The sequence below is a fragment of the Rhyacophila brunnea genome, unplaced genomic scaffold, assembly GCF_057557595.1.
Source record: "Rhyacophila brunnea isolate RB1 unplaced genomic scaffold, BYU_Rbru_1.0 scaffold_5, whole genome shotgun sequence".
In the NCBI taxonomy this organism is placed as follows: Eukaryota; Metazoa; Arthropoda; class Insecta; order Trichoptera; family Rhyacophilidae; genus Rhyacophila; species Rhyacophila brunnea.
The window spans coordinates 38,569,754-38,590,483 of record NW_028233170.1 but is presented as its reverse complement, the minus strand read 5'-3'; the positions used below and the strand labels follow the sequence as shown (position 1 = coordinate 38,590,483).

The 20,730-nt window shown below is 34.2% G+C and overlaps 2 protein-coding genes across 2 annotated transcripts in view; one reads left to right on the top strand and one right to left on the bottom strand.

Annotated features, from left to right (window-relative positions):
* The window catches only part of LOC147066403 (uncharacterized), a 1,036,129-nt gene extending 1,034,549 nt beyond the window's left edge, over nt 1-1,580 (bottom strand). Inside the window, exon 1 of the mRNA XM_085955214.1 lies at nt 955-1,580. The gene's annotated coding sequence lies outside the window, so the exon portion shown is untranslated. The remainder of the gene's footprint in view (nt 1-954) is intronic.
* A 7,974-nt stretch (nt 1,581-9,554) lies between these two features.
* Nucleotides 9,555-14,903, top strand: EMC3 (ER membrane protein complex subunit 3). Its single transcript, XM_085956149.1, has 5 exons — nt 9,555-9,839; nt 10,054-10,192; nt 12,013-12,130; nt 12,228-12,389; nt 13,799-14,903. Exons 1-5 carry the CDS (start codon nt 9,691-9,693, stop codon nt 14,023-14,025), a joined length of 795 nt encoding a protein of 264 aa, XP_085812275.1. The 5' UTR covers nt 9,555-9,690; the 3' UTR covers nt 14,026-14,903.
* Nucleotides 14,904-20,730: the final 5,827 nt, after the last annotated feature.

Here is a 20,730-nt window from a genome sequence, read left to right as displayed (position 1 = left end):
TCAATGATTTTGTTGTGTGACAAAGTGTAGTGCTCTATTTATGTCGAACCTCCACAGACTACGTCAACCCTTCGCCACTGGTACATACCTAGATAGATAGTAATGAGTAGGTATGTATATTTTATCACCATTTCCATTCCTGACGAAACATTGTAATAAGTATGTTATAATATAATGGATCCTTCGATGTGGGGATAATAATATGATATCGACACATATTTTGCAAGGATCAGTCATTGGCCATTTATCAATCTTTAATCAAGAGATGGGAATAGATGTTTTGGAAGCAGAGGAGCGTTTGGCTTTCAGCCGTCGAATTTATTAAAATCTTTACTTTATGAAGCGTTGGCGATGGAAAATTTGACGAACCGGATCGCTCGATGATTTCTAAAATGCATAATATTATTATCTGTTATCTACTGAAGAGTTGGCACTGTTGGCAGGCAAATTAGCAAGTGTCAACGATTGTATTTCTTTTATTACCTATTTTATCTGTTCATAATAATTCAAATTAGGTAGTAGGTAGGTATATAACATAATTGACTTAATAACAACAATATATAGATACCTACCTATAATATACGAAAATGACAATAAACACAATGTGTAGGTAGGTACATAGCATATCAGGAAATAATTATAAAACGGATACATAATATATTTATTTAGTGCAAATACTCCTAGCACAATGTTTGAAAATAAAAGGATTTCTAAATCAATTTTATTATTTAGTTAGGTATTAGGTAGGTGAATAATTAGTGTTACGTTATTATAGGACAAGTTTAGTTATAACGTTATAAGATAAACGTAGGTTGGTAGGTACGATTTCAATCAATTTAGAAAGACGTGTTTATAATAATGATAATACGCTTGTAAATTATATTTTGTATTTACTAGGTTGGTACTATTTATAACTATATTACGTTATTTGTGTGGGTGTAGGTAGGTACTTACCATGAGAAAACAGCTGTGTGATTTGAGTTAGATACCCGGTATGGTGGAATGTAAATAACTAATCAACTTTATTTACATTCATAAACAGCCTGAAGACACAGCATTAAAACATACGTAATCTGTTTAATGCAATTCACTTAGCAAAACACCTCAGATTTAAAAAGTTTTGACAACGGCAGTATTAAATACGAATTGTTACTTATTAGCTGTCAGTGCACTAAATAATTATTAAAAAAAAAACATCAATAAAACAATTTCAAATCACTACAAAATCACAACCGACATCAGTAGTTCGCGTTGACAGTCGACGATTGATAAAATTCCAATAAAATAACAAACACTACACTTGTTTATTATCGGTAGAATAATAATGCAATTTTTAAATGAATGAACCTGATCGAATTTTTCACACACACTACACCAAAATACGACTACCTCAGACGCGCGATGGCGTCATACTGAGCAACTAAAAACACGGCCGCGAGAGTGCAGTCGGGAGAGGACACGCGGTCGATGTGAGACAACATGAGCACACGCCTGTTGTAGCCTGCAGACGAACGACAGAAAAGCTGCCGGCGCAACTGGCTGCGACGATGTGCCAACGGTTCTCCACTCCAGTCCTCTGTGGAGCTGTGGCACAAAATCTTCATCGATGTACTATATCGGAGGATATTCGCGCGTGCGCGGCACACCGAAAATAAATAATGCCTTTCATTCGAACCTCTCTGAGAAACAGCAAAGACGTTTTCATTACTATAAAATAAAAATGTCATAAAAGTTGTATTTATCACGTTTTATGCGTTTATTCATGTAATCAATCCTCTGAAGCAGCAAGCAGCTGCTGAAAATCGGCATTTTACTTTGCAATTACTATATCTATTCTTACATTAATATTGTTCGGTGAGTACCTATACATAATCGCGAGACTTGGGGTGACAAGGGCGAAACTACAAAACAATGGTCTTGAGATAAACACAAAAACAGTCTTCTTAATGATTTTATTTGTAATAATAGTGATTTTCGGAACCAGTTCAATGCTTAACTCAAAGCCGTGATTATTGTGGTTTCGCCCTTGTCACCCTAAGCCCCCGAATGGAGTCATTCTACAGTGGCACCATTGGTATAATAAAAGCGAATCGCAGTTATATTGGTATTGTTCGTTTGCTTTGAATCAGGCATTGCAGTAAACAATAATACACCAATGATTTATCCATGGTGCCACTGTATAATGATTCCAGTATACCTACCTAAAATATACGTCCATAATCTGGACTAATGAAAGTCTCAAAACTATACCTATTTTTAAAAGTCGTACCTAGAGTAAAACTTAAATCAAAACATAAACAAAGTGTAAAGAAATCTTCACAACATTCTCGTATTGCCAAAAACTTATCTGTAGTATTAATAGGGGTGTCACATTGGCCATATTGTAACATATGTGAGTACATAATGCTACCTTTTTGTCCGCTCTATGAAGTTTGTGATCCTGTGAAGTAAAACATATTATCTGTATTTGTAACATTAAATTGCAGTTAATCGCATAGGTAACATTTACACGAGGGAGCCTCTAAGCCTAAGCCTATCAGCGCCAATGACATATTAAATGGACAACTCACTTCATACCGGCGCGCACGAGAAATTGTGCATGAAAGTCATTCACAGACGTATAGGTAGATGTCACGTGACCATATGACGTATCCATTTCCATTATGCGATACAAGCTTCGAGAATTTATAGTAATATAACCTTTATTGTAATGGCGTATTAGTGTCATGACTCATTGCGTTAGAAACAGATTCTCGGTTACTTACGACTTCTCGGAGATTAGACGCAAGTGAGCCCAGCGAATCACAGGCGACTGTCCAATGGTTTCTGTCATTCAGTTGCATTGAATAAACATTCATCAATATCTTAAAATGGCATTTTATAAATAATAAATAATACTAATACATGAAAAGTGATATCCCATCTTTCTTGGAGTGTTTAGTAGATTTTTTTTTTACAATTTTTTACTAGGCACATTGGCATTTTGTAACACAATAATAACGGTGGAGTCGAAACCTGACCGAAAGCAGACCCAGCGGTGTCGCCAGACCGCTTGCAAGCAGAATGTTCATTTGAGCGTAGGATACCGATATTAAAATATGAATTTCGCCATCCGGCAGACCCGACACAAAGTGAGTGTCATTTTATTTTCTAGATGCTTCGTCCATATTAATGTCATTGATCAGCGCATTGGGAATCCGCACACTTAAAACCCCCACTGTTCTATATTACACACTGTTATCACATTATTACATTATTACATAGTGATATTCGAAGCTCATTGATTTATTAATTGCACACGATGAATATGTACTCTATTAGGTGATGTAGAAAGCTCAAAAATCAAATGTGACGGGATTTAACAATTTTGCGGTGCCTTTTCCTAATGGTGTGGTGGATAGCAGTGGCTTGCTGTACATAGATGCTGTAGATGCGGAGCACGCCCAAAAATATTCGATAAAATAGTTTTTAATTATTGATAATACGTATTATTTATTTATTGTTCTGTTCGGTGATAAGAAACAAAAACATTATATTTAACTTGTAAAACTTTGTTTCAGTTCAAAGTAGACGGCGATATAGTACCTAGTTAATGTACATATGTTTATTTTCGAGGGCATGCCCACTAACAAAGGTTACCGCACGCCACTAGTGGATAATATTTTGATACCAAATCTAAAGAAACCAACTTCCACGAATTTATTTTCGTTTACATTTTGTCAATCCAGACCCCACTCTCCCCGAATTTGGCCACAAAAGGTTTACACATGCATAGATTTGCTGAAGACAATACTCACTGATCTGCCAGTAAAAGCGCCTTGACACGGTCCAAGTACGATCCAAGTAGGTACACAATATGGACCGAGTGCCATCCAGTGAAAGCTTCATACTAATTATTCCTATCCAAGCTACTTAGACCGCGTCCTACTCATTCAAGTTAGCTTGGATAGGAATAATTAGTATGAAGCTATCACTTGGATGGCACTTGGACCGTGGCAACGCGGCTTAAGTAAATGTAGTGCATTCATTACAAAAATGCCTTCTGGGTGAATTGTAATAAAATCAGGTTTAAATCTTGACTGAGAAATATGAGATAATCGTATACACGTGTTAAAGAATATGTTATTTTTATTAGTTACGTCTGTATCAATATTTTGCATTAAAGTTGCTCTCTTCAAAAGTGCAGTTTTCCGCTAAAAATCGTTGCTTGGACCGTTTACTAAGGCGAAAATGGATTAACTTAGCAGCTTATCAGCTAGTCTGCTTGATCTATAAGTAAAACCCCTTTGGTAGGTATATTAAAAAAATTAATAAATATAATTGTGAGAAATAGTAAACGGTACCTACCAACCTACATTAATTACAATAAATAAGTAATTATTCAATTCAAGCAAACAAGGTTATTTTTATATAAACAAAATCATGAAGGACGCACTTTTGAATGGATATAATAACTGAATATTAGGTAGGTATTCATCACCCCTATCAATGTTAGGTACTGTGATCATTTATATTATACCTACCTAGTTATATAATAGATAGGTACTATATAATATATCGGTACATACCTGCATATCTAAATTGTTATGTAGGTATTACATAGTGTCATGTCCATGATCATTGGGCCTCTCCCAATAGATAAAATTAATTATTAGGTATAACCATGTCACCTGACCTCCTAGTCAACAATGGGCGCACGTACGTCCATTATTCCTTGATTAACTGTTAAAATATTTAAATTGTACTTAGCACGTAAGAATTATTTTATTTAATTAATAATAAGGAGTATGTGAGGGAAGGGTGGCAACACTGCTAGACAGTCTATGGTAGCGAGCCAAAGGGTTGACATCTGACTCTCGCGACTCGTAGCGTGACACAAATAAAATTCGAGAAAAATAACAATTTAGTTTTTAATTTTTGTGAATCCCGGGTCCCGCCGACATCCTGAGCTAGCCACGGGTCCCGGGATATAACAATTGGCGCCCAAAACGTGCAGGCTAGAACATTGTATGGATGTTCAGGATCCATGCTTGATCATGCTCCAAAAATAAAAATAAAATAATATGTAATTTTAAATTTTTAAATAATTTTCAAAATTAATAAACAAAAGTTGAGTGATGTGCTGTCAATGTTGACGAGGTCGGAAAGCCACATCTCCGTTAAAATGGCAAACCCGTCAACAGATCAGATTCCTCCACAAGACCGTTTTGCAATCGAAAAAAATGACGAAACCCCAGTAAGCAGACAAGCAGACACGAGAAGAAGAAGACCACTGAGGACTGAGGAGGCGTCGCAGATCCTGGTCACCTAGGGCTCATAAAGAAACTTCAGGATGCTGCGGAGCCCGCAGCTCGCCCACAATGGCGTCCGTGTAAAATGAAGCGGTTTTCAAGTGTCCGTTAAAAGTGGAAAAGTTAATGCTGAGTGTTTAATGATAAAGTGTTTGTTAGTTTAGTTAGATAATAGATGTAAACCTAGTAATAAGTTAATAAATGAGGAAATACGGAATGTACGATAATGAATGATAATTTCTTCAAACTCAGAGCATCTCTACGGGGCATACGCTGCCGCGAGAACGAGTTGATAAAATGTATAAATGTTAAAAAAAGAAATGGTCGATTTTGTCCCTAAAGATATTATTTACTTATATTAATACCAGAAGTATCCATATAAATAAAAGCTGGTATGCAATTATAATATAAAATGTGAATTATTATAACTGCCACGCGAAATAATAATTATTATTTCATTTCGCTTGAAGTCTCGAGTCACGCTTATAAAAAAAATATACATATCAAGGCCGAAAACATGTTCGTCTGGAACTTTCTGGAACGTGTTGCGCGCGCCGCCGTCGGGCCCGTCGGTGATGCGCGCGAAAGTGCGCACCGATATGTCAACATTGGAAACAGCTGATAGACGTCAAAAAAAATATAGATCGCGGACCAATATAATTAAAAGATTTGGTATAGACAATATGAAAAAAAAATAATAATAATAGGCACTAGATAATAAGACGTTTGAAATAAATAATATTGATAGTATTAAATAACAATTGATGACATGGAAAATGACTCGGCAGCGCCAAGGGAGCCACTTCTCGAAGTACCGATGCCCGGAACGGTGCAGTCAGATGACTTGTGATACATGGCTTGATAAAGTCTGAGAGCTGATCACTCTCAGCTCACATCGCCATGTCATGGGGAGTCTGGGGTCGTGCCGTCTCTTTGGAAGCGTCGTACAACGGTTGAGGTGCTCTCGAAGCGTTGCCCACCGTCAAATCGGCGAGAAAAGAGAAACTCAGCGCGAATTAAATACAGCAATACCATTAACGCAATTCGAAATTATAACCACAACCGTTGACGCAAGTTGGTGGCGCTAGCGTTGTACGTGCCATGATGAAAGGGTCGTCTGACTTCTTGGTTCATGGACTGTAGGGAGGTTAAAAAAAAAAAACCTCTTGCTTATCACTCCTCAACCTTGAGGGAGATGACCAAAGATTCAAGACCGTGCCCTCGCCACCACAAACGTTGGCACAATCTATTAAGTTAGGAGTTCCGACTCCGAAGAAATTGTTTAACATGTAATATGTAAATTGAATATTATTATTAAATATTATATTGGTGGCGGTAGCGTTGTACGTGCCATGATGAAAGGGTCGTCTGACTTCTTGGTTCATGGACTGTAGGGAGGTTGAAATAAAAACCTCTTGCTTATCACTCCTCAACCTTGAGGGAGATGGCCAAAGATTCAAGACCGTGCCCTCGCCACCACAAACGTTGGCACAATCTATTAATTCCGACCCGGGATAAATTGTTTATTATGTAATATGTAAAATAAATATTGTAATGTTCCATAATATGTACTGACAGCTAACCAAGGGATAAGGCGTATGGCTGTTGAGGTCAGGTTCGACGGTTATACCTAAAAGAAGAAGGGGCATTTGTCATGTCCATGATCATTGGGCCTCTCCCAATAGATAAAATTAATTATTATGTATAACCATGTCACCTGACCTCCTAGTCAACAATGGGCGCACGTACGTCCATTATTCCTTGATTAACTGTTAAAATATTTAAATTGTACTTAGCACGTAAGAATTATTTTATTTAATTAATAATAAGGAGTATGTGAGGGAAGGGTGGCAACACTGCTAGACAGTCTATGGTAGCGAGCCAAAGGGTTGACATCTGACTCTCGCGACTCGTAGCGTGACACAAATAAAATTCGAGAAAAATAACAATTTAGTTTTTAATTTTTGTGAATCCCGGGTCCCGCCGACATCCTGAGCTAGCCACGGGTCCCGGGATATAACAATAGGTATTATCACTATGTTACATTCCGTTAATGTAGTGGAACTTTATATACTCTCCCCCACCGCCTCCCAAAAAATAAATCTTCCCCTCTCCTTTTATCGTAAAAATTCTTTCGGAAAAAGTTTTATTTTATTTAAAAAATAAAAATTAAACTAAACCAAAATAAAATTAATGTGAAATAAATGTTAATTGAACTGGAATTAACGTTGTAAAATTACAATCATTCAAGTATTACTCATTACACGATATTTAAGTTTTTATTAGTTACATCAGTACCAGTGGCGTGAGGTGACTTTTTTACTCAGTAGGTATATCGGTGAAAATATTGTTATAGGTGTATAATATACCTAGGGACTTGGTTGACATTCCTAGTCTTAACTAGACTGCATCGAAAATTCAATAAACTTTTGGATAGGAAGTCGTATTATCTCCATCTTCAGAAAATAATGCTGTAACTAGTGAAACTAGTCTTATCGTATAATTAAAAATATAATTATTTAATAAATATTATAAATACATACATTATTAGAAGAATCATTAGATAAGATCAGTTTTGGTGTAAGTATTTAAAAAACGAATTAAATAGGTAGACACCTACAGCCAAAACATCGGCATATTCTCATCATTAAATAATATTATAATAGGCATTATCATAACTTCTCGTGAACGCTCACTTCAAAGGCTACTGCGATGTACTTGTAGTTCCAATAAGTAGGGATTAGAGGTGTAGTTTGTATGTGAGATGTTTAAATGTGGTCGCCAATAATAGCTACATCGAAGTAGGCGCGAAACTTACCTCTCCCTTGCTTTCTGATAATAAGCACGGATTGGGAAGACGCCACGTAGGTACCCATTCATTTTGTGTTACCTGCTCTCGAATCTCTAATATGTACTTATTTATAAATGCAATCATTAATCACGCCGAATATTCGAAACAATATAAAATTGGGCTGTCATTAATTCATATTCCGTGACTAATAGACGACCATATTATGAAAAAAAGGCTCAATTGGTAAAGCACAGCGCCCGGATTCATGTCCCATTCGACGCAAATGTTTTTTTCGAAGTGTGTTTCTGACGTGTTCAAAATTATGTAGGTATGAGAATTACTACAGCTAAACCATAGCTAAACGGACCTCATAGTCCACCGCATTTCATACAGGAGCTCCGGTTTCGAATTCCTTGTGAGGTCACAATATTTATTAGATTTTCTCGAAGCCTGGATGTTTTTAATTGTTTCTCTTTTATCTCTAATTTATATATAGATAGGTACCTATATAATATATTATTTTTATAATATAATACCTATATATTATTTAAACTAATTTTAATAATCGACTTATAAAATCACAACTTCAGTTTCAACCATGATATTATTATTCCGTTTATGGGAAATACCAATAATTTTATTAATGTATATAGGTACCTACCAAAGAGATGGTCTTCAATCTCTTTGGTACCTCTACCTAGTAATATGAAATACTATTTTTGTTGGATGTATTGTTAATAGTTACATTAATTTCTTTCATTTTACATTGAGTACCTACCAAACTGATCTGGTAATATGTTATTATCATGTATCCAGTGACGTCGCATGGGGGTAGGCAAGGCATGGGTGGCACATGATAAAGGGCGGCGAATGAAAGAACTATTACAAATATTACGAGATGCAGATGATGCGTTTGGTTCATTAGAAATCATCAAGAATATATTAGTTTAAAAAGTAACTAAGTACCTATTACCTGACAAATTTTCAGATAATTTGAACTAAAGTCGGGCTAAGTGCGACACTTTGTCATTGTATCCATCAAGTTCCAAAAAAATAATAACAATTTACAAGTTTAGTGTGCAGTGGTGCCTACTTTAAACATTTACCTTTTGAAATATTATGGCCCTTGACTAGAAAAAGTATACCTACTCAATACCAATTTTAGTAATATTATAATTTATAAAGTTACAACAATCTACAATCAATTAAAAACACATTTTGCAACATGGCACTACTGATCACAACCATAGAGTATACCTCCATCGTATAAATTTATTTTTATTGTATTTTGATTATATACCTACCTATTTGATTATTTATTATTTGTTATATTTGATTCATTGACATTATAACCATTGTAGATTGCATTCAAATCAACGTTCTAATGGCATCCATATTATTGGAAGTCTTGGTAATTCGTTTGATAGTGGCAACATTGTATTATATTAGTTTATACTCTATAGTCTATGCTCATTCCTGTCATGGTCATGTCATCCCGTCAATCGGTGCACTAGTCTATGAAGTACTCTGAAAACATTTATAATCAAATGGTGTACATATTTAGGCGGTTTGGCATTATTAATAAGTAGTATTGCAAATATTTAAAAGATGGCAGAACTTTTATTAGATCCTAATATCAGAGGATGGGTGTTTTTGCCCATAGTGACAATAACATTTCTCGTGGGTATAGTCCGACATTATATTTCAATTATTCTCTCATCGCAAAAGAAAGTGGAAATTCTTCAATTGCAGGATAGGTAATTACTTTTCATACGTGTGCATCAGTTATAGCTATTATATTCTCGTATTTTAAGATACATCAATAGCAAATACGGAAATTTAATGGTTGAATAGATGCTGTTTTACTCAACAATTTTACGGCATGTTTTCCAATGTCAGCCGTATCTTGAAGATTGATAAGATTGTTTACTTCATAAATTATCATTTTAACTCTTACTTCCTTACTTCTAGTCAAGTGATGATACGGTCGAGACTTTTGAGAGAAAATGGAAAGTATTTACCGAAGCAGTCATTTTTAATGAGAAGACATTGGTTCAACAATGAGGAAACTGGATACTTCAAAGTGCAAAAGAGAGCAGCAGCATCACAGGTACTTGGTTCAATTTCAATTATAAATCCTTTTACTGTACTCATTTTTTCTTCTTGGAATATCAGATATCTTTTATCGAAAGTCTGCAACTCTACAAACTGTAGTTTGTCTCCCTATTCTGTACTAGCTGTTAGTCAACACACTTAACACAGTTAACAAGCTTATAATGGAAGTGCATTACTTAATCACTTGTTAAAGAATATGCAATAGTTATATCTGTGTCATATTATTGTACATTCAAGTTTGTCAGATAAACACCGAGCGCATTCAATATTTGTAATATTTTTGGACAATCAGCGGCTTTTGAATGTCTTGAGATTTACGGACTGAGAAATAAACCGAGCCCGGTTTCAAAACCTTGGTCCACGGGGATTGGATATTATAATTCTATCTTATTAATCTGTTTGTGTGTGCTAGTAACATAGATTTTCAAATTACGTGGTTGTTGTTTAACCAAAAAAACTTGCCTTCATTATGATCACCTTACATGTAAATATCCACAATGCTTATTATCCAGTATCACATAATTGACCTCAAAAGCCTCCTACTACATAGGGAAATCGGCTCAAAATATTATTTTAAACTGTCCATAATTTCCAGGAATCAGGATGAACAAGCACAGTATTTTCAGCATATTGCTGTCTGTCAGCATATCCACATCAGCGCCGAACATTCCTTACTGAGCAATTATTTAGTGCTTACCTTAAATCCAGTGGAGAAGTGTCGATAGCAAACGATTATTTAACAATATGTTCACTTTGACTTTTAAAGATATGTACGAGTATGATAATGCACACCGTCATATGCCTATCTCAATTGAATCAATGGATTATTATAGCGTATTTGATAATGTTTTTAAATTTGGTAATGTCATAATGAAATACAGTCGAACTTGGTTATTACGAGGAAGATGGGACCGACTGAATTTGCTCGTTATAAGCATTACTCGTTATATAACATTTTTCGCGCCATATTTAAGCATAGAACATAAAAAATCTGAAAACCATCATAAAAATCGCCGAAACAAGCATGGCATTCATAAACTACAAAAGAAGTTGTTTATTGTAATGAAGTGCTGAGTCGCCGAGCTGGTAGGTATCTACTGACTTCACAAAGCTTGGATTTTTTACATGCAATTTCAACCATATGCGTGGATACTTTTTCAATTTTGTTGGCGAAGACACCAATTAGGTTCTTACGTAATCCGATCCCGGCGGCATCGGTCTTAACACCGGTAAACTGCCCGGTCGGATTTTATTGCCTAGGGTCGAAAATGTTGTTTTTAAACGATGTTGTATACCCGAGAAGTAGCTCGTTATAAAAGTGAATAAATGTATGGAGAAAATCATAAACTAAAATTACAACGAATGTTCCCTCGTAACATCCGAGATCTCGCTATATCCGTGGTCGTAATAACCAAGTTCGACTATGTGCTCATCTCAATATAAAAAAGTAGGTCACTAGCGATCAGCAAGACACAATATAATCAGAAAAACGAAATTGTATGTTTGAAAAGATATAACTGGAAACAGTTTAGCCACAGTATTCTTATTCTTCTGCTAGAAACGTTTGGCATTCAGCATTAATCATAATTTATAAAACATATTTCCGCTTAATTATTTGAAATGAAAAGTTTAGATAATAATTATTTTAATATATTTCAAATAATATGTGTAAAAATATACTGGTATAAGTATTATAAACACTACATTATTTAATGCAAAATGTACATAGTTAGTTACTTAGTAATGTGGTTATTAGTAAAATAGTGAAGATGAAACAAAATTCACAGTAGGTAATGCTGATGCATTATATTTCAGAATCCCATGACAGATCCCAGCGTGATGACAGACATGTTGAAGGGAAACGTTACAAATGTTCTCCCCATGATTGTCATCGGAGGTTGGATTAATTGGATGTTTAGCGGATTTCTTACGAGTGAGTGTTTACATTTAATTTAACATATAATTCCATCAAAACAGAATTAATTCTTAATTACTTACCATGTTTCATTAATATAATATTTGCATTTCAGCGAAAGTTCCATTCCCGCTTACACTGCGATTCAAGCCCATGTTACAGCGAGGAGTGGAGCTGTCCTATTTAGATGCCGCGTGGGTGTCCTCTGCTTCGTGGTATTTCTTGAATGTCTTTGGTCTCCGTAGTATATACACACTTGTCTTGGGAGAAAACAATGGTAAGTTCAATAATTGACTTAATGATATTAACAAGTAATTGTCTTCATTAATTTATAATCACACGCCCACGGTGACCGCGCGGCATTATCGTTGGACTATCATGCCGTGGGTCCCAGGTTCGAATCCTGGGTCTGGCAAGTACACATATTGTTTTTCAATTTGTGTGTGAGTCAGGGTATGGACCTAATAGGTTGAGCAAGTGGCTGACATCCATTTCTCGTTAAAAAAAAATCTGTCAATACAAACCTCTACTCTGTGGAGGCCCATATGATCCTATTAGGATCGGACATGGTCGAAGAAGAATTTATAATCAATTGTTTTTTTGTGAAGATAATTTTAAATTATTCCGTCAATGGATGTAAAATAATAATGATATTGCCATTACACTTTCCTCGTTGATTTTGTTGAATATTGAAACTGTGTAGTGAAGTGCTATTTCTAATAATTAAGAGGCTCAGGCGGCACCAGATCACCGTGAAATGTTTTTGGAAACTGATGGCCGTATAGATCAAATTCATATCTAAATAGAACACTTGAAAAATATACATAATTTGAAAACACTTCTGAGAAATTTAATAACCTATAGAACAAATCGTTCTGAAAAAAATACACAATTAAACCACCGGAATATGGTGGGTATAGGTAGGTGACATAACAGGGGGATAATGACAGCTTTATTATCAGATATTTGATTTCAATCAATATCAAATTTTTCTTATTGAATCTAATAAAATTGGAACATTACTGTCAACTTGTGGCTACGGTCGTATGTTGTAGCTTAACCACTGGGAAATGCCAACAGAATTGGCATATTTCAAAAAAATACTACCTTATTCTTAGGTCAATAATTATTATAAAACAATCATTATTCGTAGGATATTTTATAACATTTGAATGGTCAATGAAAGCTTATCATCAGTATCTTTAGAATTATCTTCAAATGTGGTAATCTTGTCCATTTTTTGAATAATAAAATGCCTAATTCTTGTCAAATTTGGGATCACAGAGATTGTAAATATAATTTTTTATCGTAAATATTTCACTATAATAATGTCAACATAAATTTTATAAATGCATTTAAAAATTTAAAATTCTTAACACCACTTCACATGGATGTACTGAAATATGACTATATTCTAAAACATTGCATCGAGAGGTTTAAAAGAATACTATTTTATGTAATAAAAATACTTTATGCAGTCATCAAATGTTTAAAAAAAATTAAAGGATAATAAGGCTTCAAAATTATATAAATAGATTATCTACAACGTTTAAAGAAAGTTCATTTTGACCTTCGTTGGGCATGTGGGCCCTTAATATTCGATTTATTGTGATAGGTATGCCTGAATATTCAAGTGCCTATTCTATGAAGATATTAATATTATTTCCATTTTGTTGATCTAATCAGCTGCCGATCAGTCGAAACATATGCAGGAACAGATGTCCGGTGCGGCGATGGCGATGCCCCCGGATCCCAAGGCCGCTTTCAAGGCGGAGTGGGAAGCCCTCGAAATAGCTGATCACAGTTGGGCGCTCGCTTGGACCGAAGGAGAACTACTTCCCGCCTTGCGGGCCAACCAGAATCCTCCCGATGATACCATGCAGTTCCCGTTGCCCTCCTCGGCCTCGATGTAGCACTTCAAGCCTCTCATATTGAATTCTAAATACTGATAATCATCCAATGATATATTAGTAACGGAAAACACACATTTCAAAAATGTGTTACAAGAGAGTACATGGCATATTGTCGCTTTATTAGTGAAGTTGGGATTGCTTCAGTGATGAAATATTTTATTTGTTAAGGAGTCACAACAAAATATTAAAAATCAATGCTGAGCAAAATTTTACTATACAGACTATTTATCAAAAATAACTTTCTTTCTTGTCAATCTTCAAAAGCAATCTTATGGACATCAGTCAAAGCAGTGTTTTCATCCAATTCAAGGAAAAAGATTATGACTGCACCATTTTGAAATTGTGACTCACTTTACCCACTGTTTTGGTGCAGTATAAATGAAATACATAAGGTATCTTCTCAAGTTATTTTCTCTTCAAGTTTGTGTTCAATTTTTAATTTTAGTGAAAGTAGGACGCATTGAAATTTAAATATTACAATTATCATCATTTAAAAAAGTTTTCTGTGTTCGGTTCTTATAATTTGTGACACCCATAAATATATTTGACAATATTAATGTTACATGAAATAGTTTCCGATGAAGACATTATTCATGGCATTCATAATTTATCACAGCCAGTGCTTAAAAAGACACCATGTGTTTGATTTGATATACAATACATAAAAAGTGAGTTAGTACTACATACTGTTTTTATTGGTCATTGTTACAGGTAAAAATCTTTACAATTTGCTCAACAGCATGGGGCATTAGGCAAAGAATATCTCATACCGTGTGTCTTATAAGGCCTTTTCGATTAAGTTTGGCCCATCAAACGCCTGTATAAATACAGCACTTTGAGTGTTATACAATTTAATAAACAATTATCGGTGTAATAGATGTTTGTTGTTTTATTTAATAATAATATATTAACTGCATTGTTGTGTATTGTTCCCTGTCAATGTGGCTCGTAAGCCTGATTCAGAATAAATGACAGTTGTATGTGTCTTGCCTGCAGATCAGAAGATCCATTGATGTTGCTTGCAAATAACATTAAACAAATTATGTTCTTTGCCATAGTTTCCACTCTCTAAAAGATAAGATTAATTATTTACAAATACCATTTTGTAGAAATTTGTACACATAATATACATAATTGATGTTATCAATGTGAATCCCCATTTATATACCTACTGTTGTGATTTAAACTAGTTTTGTTTCAATAATATATTTATTATGTTTTTGATTTACTATTTATGGCACTATAACTTCTTGTAATTTATGAATTATAATATGAACTAAGTATTCCAAAATAGTTCATCTCGATAAATTATTATGCATTTTTTAACAATCTTCTATGTATGATAGTTCCTTTGGTGAATTCCATTACATATTTAACTCACAGAATATAGATACATACCTATTTGTATCTACTTAGATTAAATATCAAATCCCAATAAAACGTATGTCATAGTATGTAGTACCTATGTATATTGAATGTCATTATCTAATCATTGTTCATCGATTCAGTAAAGTGAACCTGTCAAAAGATAAATAATCTATTGATCATGGTCACATCCCTTAAATAATTTATTGAAATACCATGATGTGTGTACTTTAAAATATAATATGTATTTTGAATGGTTACATAACTCATTTTTGGTTCTATTAAATGTCTATAATCGATATTGATGCATGTATGTATACAATTTGCACATAGGAATGTACCCATAAGACCATCATTCCTATTAAATTATCATCAATTCATCACTGTTTGTTTAAAATTAAATTATTCATATTAAAACAAGTAGTTTTATTTCAATGGTCAATACTTTTTTAGATGACAAGGAATGGAAATGGACATGGAGATATTGCAGAATAGGAATTATTTTAACAGGTATGTACCTTCTTCAGATTGCATAAGTATGACATTAAGCTGGCAGAAACCATAAGCATATTTATTTATCATCCTCAGATTTTAATCAGAGCTCTGTGAACTGAGCGCCATATCTCCAGCCATGTGTCGCCTTTTACGTAAGGTGTAGGAGAGGGAGTAGTGCTCCAGAGACTGAAGGGATCGTACCATGGTTATTTATTATGCATAGAAAGGAGGATCCACTCTTCTGTAACAATTACCGAGGTATCACTCCCAGGAAGGTTTTGTCGGAGACTCTTCTTACGGATCAGAAGTCCTACACTTGAGGTCCTGCGTGCGCAACAGCAGTTTTATCCTGGCAAAGTCTTGCTCAGAGCACATGTCAACTCTTTGATCCCTTTGCAGTGTCCTATGGAAATTAGTTGCTGTTATAAGTGCTCTACACAAATACCAATTGCTGCATGACAGCAGCTGGAACATCCTTTTATGTCTTCGAAATCATGCCAGGAGTCAAGCATGTGTCTACTTGTGTCATTTCTTTTTATCATCATGATGGAATTCATAATCCACACGATGGTTCGCCCCAACTGTGGGATACATCTACACTATGATAACGCGAAGGACACAAGAAAGAAAGACTGCGATTCCGAGTACACATGATGCAGTCTTCCGTGGCTCGATAATTGTTTAGTCGGACGTAGATGGTTATGACCGGTCTTCATTTAAATGCGGCGGGAACCAAATCCATGTGCAGTGCCGTATGGATTTACGAGCTGGTAACCAAGTTTAAATGCTTAGGTGCCACAGTTACTAAAGCTATAATTACATTGGCAGATTCTCAGGACAACTGTCTGCCATGATCGCCCTCGACTGTGAAAAGTCGCTTTTGAGTCATTCCCTGGAGTCATGAGCAGTCGTGAGTGAATTTGAACAATTCCTATTTTTCTGGAAAAACTGCGCCAATTCCATGCTTCCATGAGTGGCTGCGTGAGCTATGTGGTCGAGTGTGTCATGTCTTGTGTTTGACATAACACATATTTGACATTTACATAATGAAGGCTGCCTTTATCCATTATTTTTACAGACAAAAATAATACAAAAAAGCAAAGGAAAAATTACAAAATGATTTAAATAGAAATGCATCAGTAGCCTGATGCTGAGTACCTCCCCTCTGTGAATTAATAAAAAATCAAATTTTATTGGCGGGTTATTATGATTATATTCATTTCGGTCTCAAGGGTATTTTATCGATATAGGTACCGTCAGCAATAATATTATGTAGGTATGTGAATAAATAATATTGCAGAATCCACCTACGTTGGGAAAAAAAATTCTGCAAGCCTGTGTTTGAAAAATTTAGCAAAGCGCTATTTCGACCATCTTTGCTTAAACAGATGACTGTACAACTATTTTCGTTAACAATAATAATTTATTACAAATCAAAAGTAAAACCGCCTATTTAATGGATTAACTGAAAAGTGATATTGGCTTTTATGATGAAACATAATAATTTTGTCTTCAATTATTATAAACCTCTAATAAATAAATTGACATGGGATATGCGACAAATATTATCCTAAACTGTAAAAATATGTATTTTTGTGTATGAAGTGTCGATATATTGTAAATTTTCAACATACCTAAAATTGTTTGAATTATTTACCAACTGAACATTCACAAAATTTATTTATTTATTGATATATAATTTTACTCATAAATTAATAATACTTACATAATTAAATATAGCCTCAAATCTTAAGGTGACGCATCAGTGAAACGCCAAATAATTTCCAACTGTAGGCGCGACGAAATTTTGGACTCGCTGCCATTCACTGAGAGAATCTCGAGCCAGAAGCACGTCACTTTGCTGCGTGATGGCGACGGGTCAATTAATTCTAAAATCGTGTAAAGATGACTAAAAACGTTACCCATTTACTTTAAAAAGAAAACATGTCAATGAATATATTATTATTGTTACTAATAGAACAATAAACAGAACATAAAATGAACGTATGTTGGATTTATATGAAAAATAATATTTCGTTTGACAAGTGTCATTTGCACCCGCGACCCGCAGTCCGCGCATCGCCTAGCAACGATATTTTTAGACCGTGCCTCAACTAATGCATGGCCTTAATGAAGAATATGTAATCATAATAATAAATTGTGTTGCATCGGCGCGCGCAACTGCCGTCACACGCCAAAATACACTCTGATTTGTTTTCCCAAACGCGCCGAAAGAACCTACCCATAACTTCAAAAAAATACATATCCACATAGGGTTTCCAAAACTTTTATAAGATATATAATATCTTTATCTGTACCCTAGAACTGAACTATATTAAGTGCCATATCCAAAATTTCTCAGTAGAGCCATTTTAAGTTTATTGAAATGTATTTTTTCTTCTGTATCAAAGTTTTGGCAAAAGTTTTATAGTTCTTAATTTTTTTTTGAGAAGACATTTGATTATTTTATATACTTATCACAGTCTATGTGCATATTTCAGTGTTTTAACTTAATTATATAGAAAATAAACACTTAATACTATTTAACTTTAAGAAATAAATATTATGTTACTTTTAGTACTGCTTCAAATAGTATTATGTGCCATTAACATTCAGTGAAGGGATATATTATGTTGAATAAAGTACACTCAATATTGATTTAAAAATGTATATTAATTAATAATATTACAAAAATAATGTATGTTTTAATAATAATCTCGAATAGTGGGATTGCAAAACTGGAAATTTATTAATATGATCTTGAACATTTTGTTTAATGAATTCTGGTATTTTTGTTGATGGCGGTTGCTTTCCTCTTTTATCGTGTTCAACATTTCCTCCAACAGACTTTTTAGATAGTGCAGTAGTAATAAATGTTTGTGAAATATTTAAGGTATTTAAAAAAAATACTTTGCACACTTTAATAGACTGACCATCTAATTCAAAGTAGTATTGACGTGTATGATTTCTTTTATCGATCCTTTTATCATTTGTCTTCCTTATTATCGGTACGGACTTTACATTTAACCCAACAAATTGCCGTTTGTGGTCAATGTTTTTTCACTTTTCCAAAATACCTTGTGAATTTCATTTCTATGATGAGCTGAAAAATCTATGGAACATTTAAAGCGACATTCTGTCTTCAGGGTGCAAGAACTTTTTGTGCTGGGATAGTTTGTGTTTTAGTCGTACGTTCCTCTCCTGCAGCTTCTTTTTGTTTTCTAATGTTATTTTTCCAATTTAATGGATTTTTCTATCTTTTTTTTTCCCTTTCTTACATTCAGTTGTGCTTCGTCCACGATATTAGTCAAATTTTGATTATCTGTATCTGAAACTTCCGAAATTGATACATCTGATTCAGAACCACTCTCGCTTTGATGGTAATCAGGATCGTCAGCTATACAATCTTCATCGATATGTGTAGATGTTTCATGTACAATATTAATGTTATCGCATTGGAGAAGATCTGAAGTCTCGGAAGTGAGAGTGGGTTGTATTGGTTCAACCAATGTTTCCAACATTTCATAGTAAACGATGTTACCACTCTGACCAAATGCATACAGATTATCATCACACACAATATCACTATGGCTTATTTCTTGATAACCAGCCACAGTTTTGTCAACATAAATCAAGTCATCTAGGGGTGCATTTATTTGCCTTTCAATTGATGAACTCCCTGCACCGAAAACAAAAATTACCCATTATCAATCTTAAAAAATAAAAATATGAATACTGTATTCTTGTTTCACGGATCTTTTGTCAAATCAAATTAATGGATTTAATACTATGACATTCGGCTAATACAAAATTAAACAATACTATTTCCAAACTCGAATAATCGAGCTACACTATTATCTTAAATATCAGCCAGGTTTAACATACAATTTAATAACATTGTTTGATTTCATAAAACTGATTATAAATTCCTACCTTTCGTTTCTGAATCGTTGTTTGACACTGCGGTAGTAATTCATCACAGTCATCAATAATATTATTGGTTTGTATTTTCACTAAGTCCAGAATACGTTTACTTCTCTCCGACATTATTGTAATTAACTTTCCTTATTTGGAATAAATGTTTCAATGCAAAACTGTTTCAAACATTCGCACAAAGGAGTTAATCCAACAAAAATGTGCGGTCGTCTGTCAAGTGTCAAACATTGTTCGTACTAACTCCGCAAGATAACACTTAATACTGTTTAATTGTATTGGTTGTTTTGACTGAGTGGACTTAATATCAATAAATAACAAAACACCCACAACTAAAGAGTATTAAAAGACTTAAGTATTCTTTGATTCCAAAATCAAGATGCACTTAATATTCTTTAAAACGCAATATCTCAGGAAGTAATTGATATAGGAGTTAATACTGTTTACCATGGGAAAGAAGAGGCAAAATCATGAAGTTTAGTGCAATAAAGTGACTTTTGAAAATTTTGGAGTTAATACACTTCGGTTCTAGGGTACAGTTATAGGTATGTAAATGATAAAATAATGGTTGGAAGCCCTACCCTGAGGCCATAGGAATTGGATTAATGTATAATAATATTGTCTATGGAATCAATTTGGAGTATATGACTGAAAGTACACAGTAATTTCATAAAAAATCATCAAATTGCCTGGAAAATATATTGAAAATTATTATAGGTATTTATTTAAATATAAAAATACAATGAAATGATGTTCTTAAGTTTTGAGTAAATTACCTATACCTATTTATTTCATAAAAAAGGCGACAGGATTTTATAAAAATATTGCCATTTCCAGAGAATGAATAAAAATGTTGCTGGCCAGTCCAGTGTCCGTGCAATGTTCGTCACCAAATAATAGGTTCAGTATATT

What these genes read in the sequence shown, in the direction of transcription:
- EMC3 (XM_085956149.1), top strand. Translation starts at nt 9,691, where the DNA reads ATGGCAGAACTTTTATTAGATCCTAATATCAGAGGATGGGTGTTTTTG. An exon ending in AGAGAGCAGCAGCATCACAG is followed by an intron (nt 10,193 to 12,012) that starts GTACTTGGTTCA and finishes ATTATATTTCAG; the next exon opens with AATCCCATGACAGATCCCAG. An exon ending in GTTTAGCGGATTTCTTACGA is followed by an intron (nt 12,131 to 12,227) that starts GTGAGTGTTTAC and finishes TTTGCATTTCAG; the next exon opens with CGAAAGTTCCATTCCCGCTT.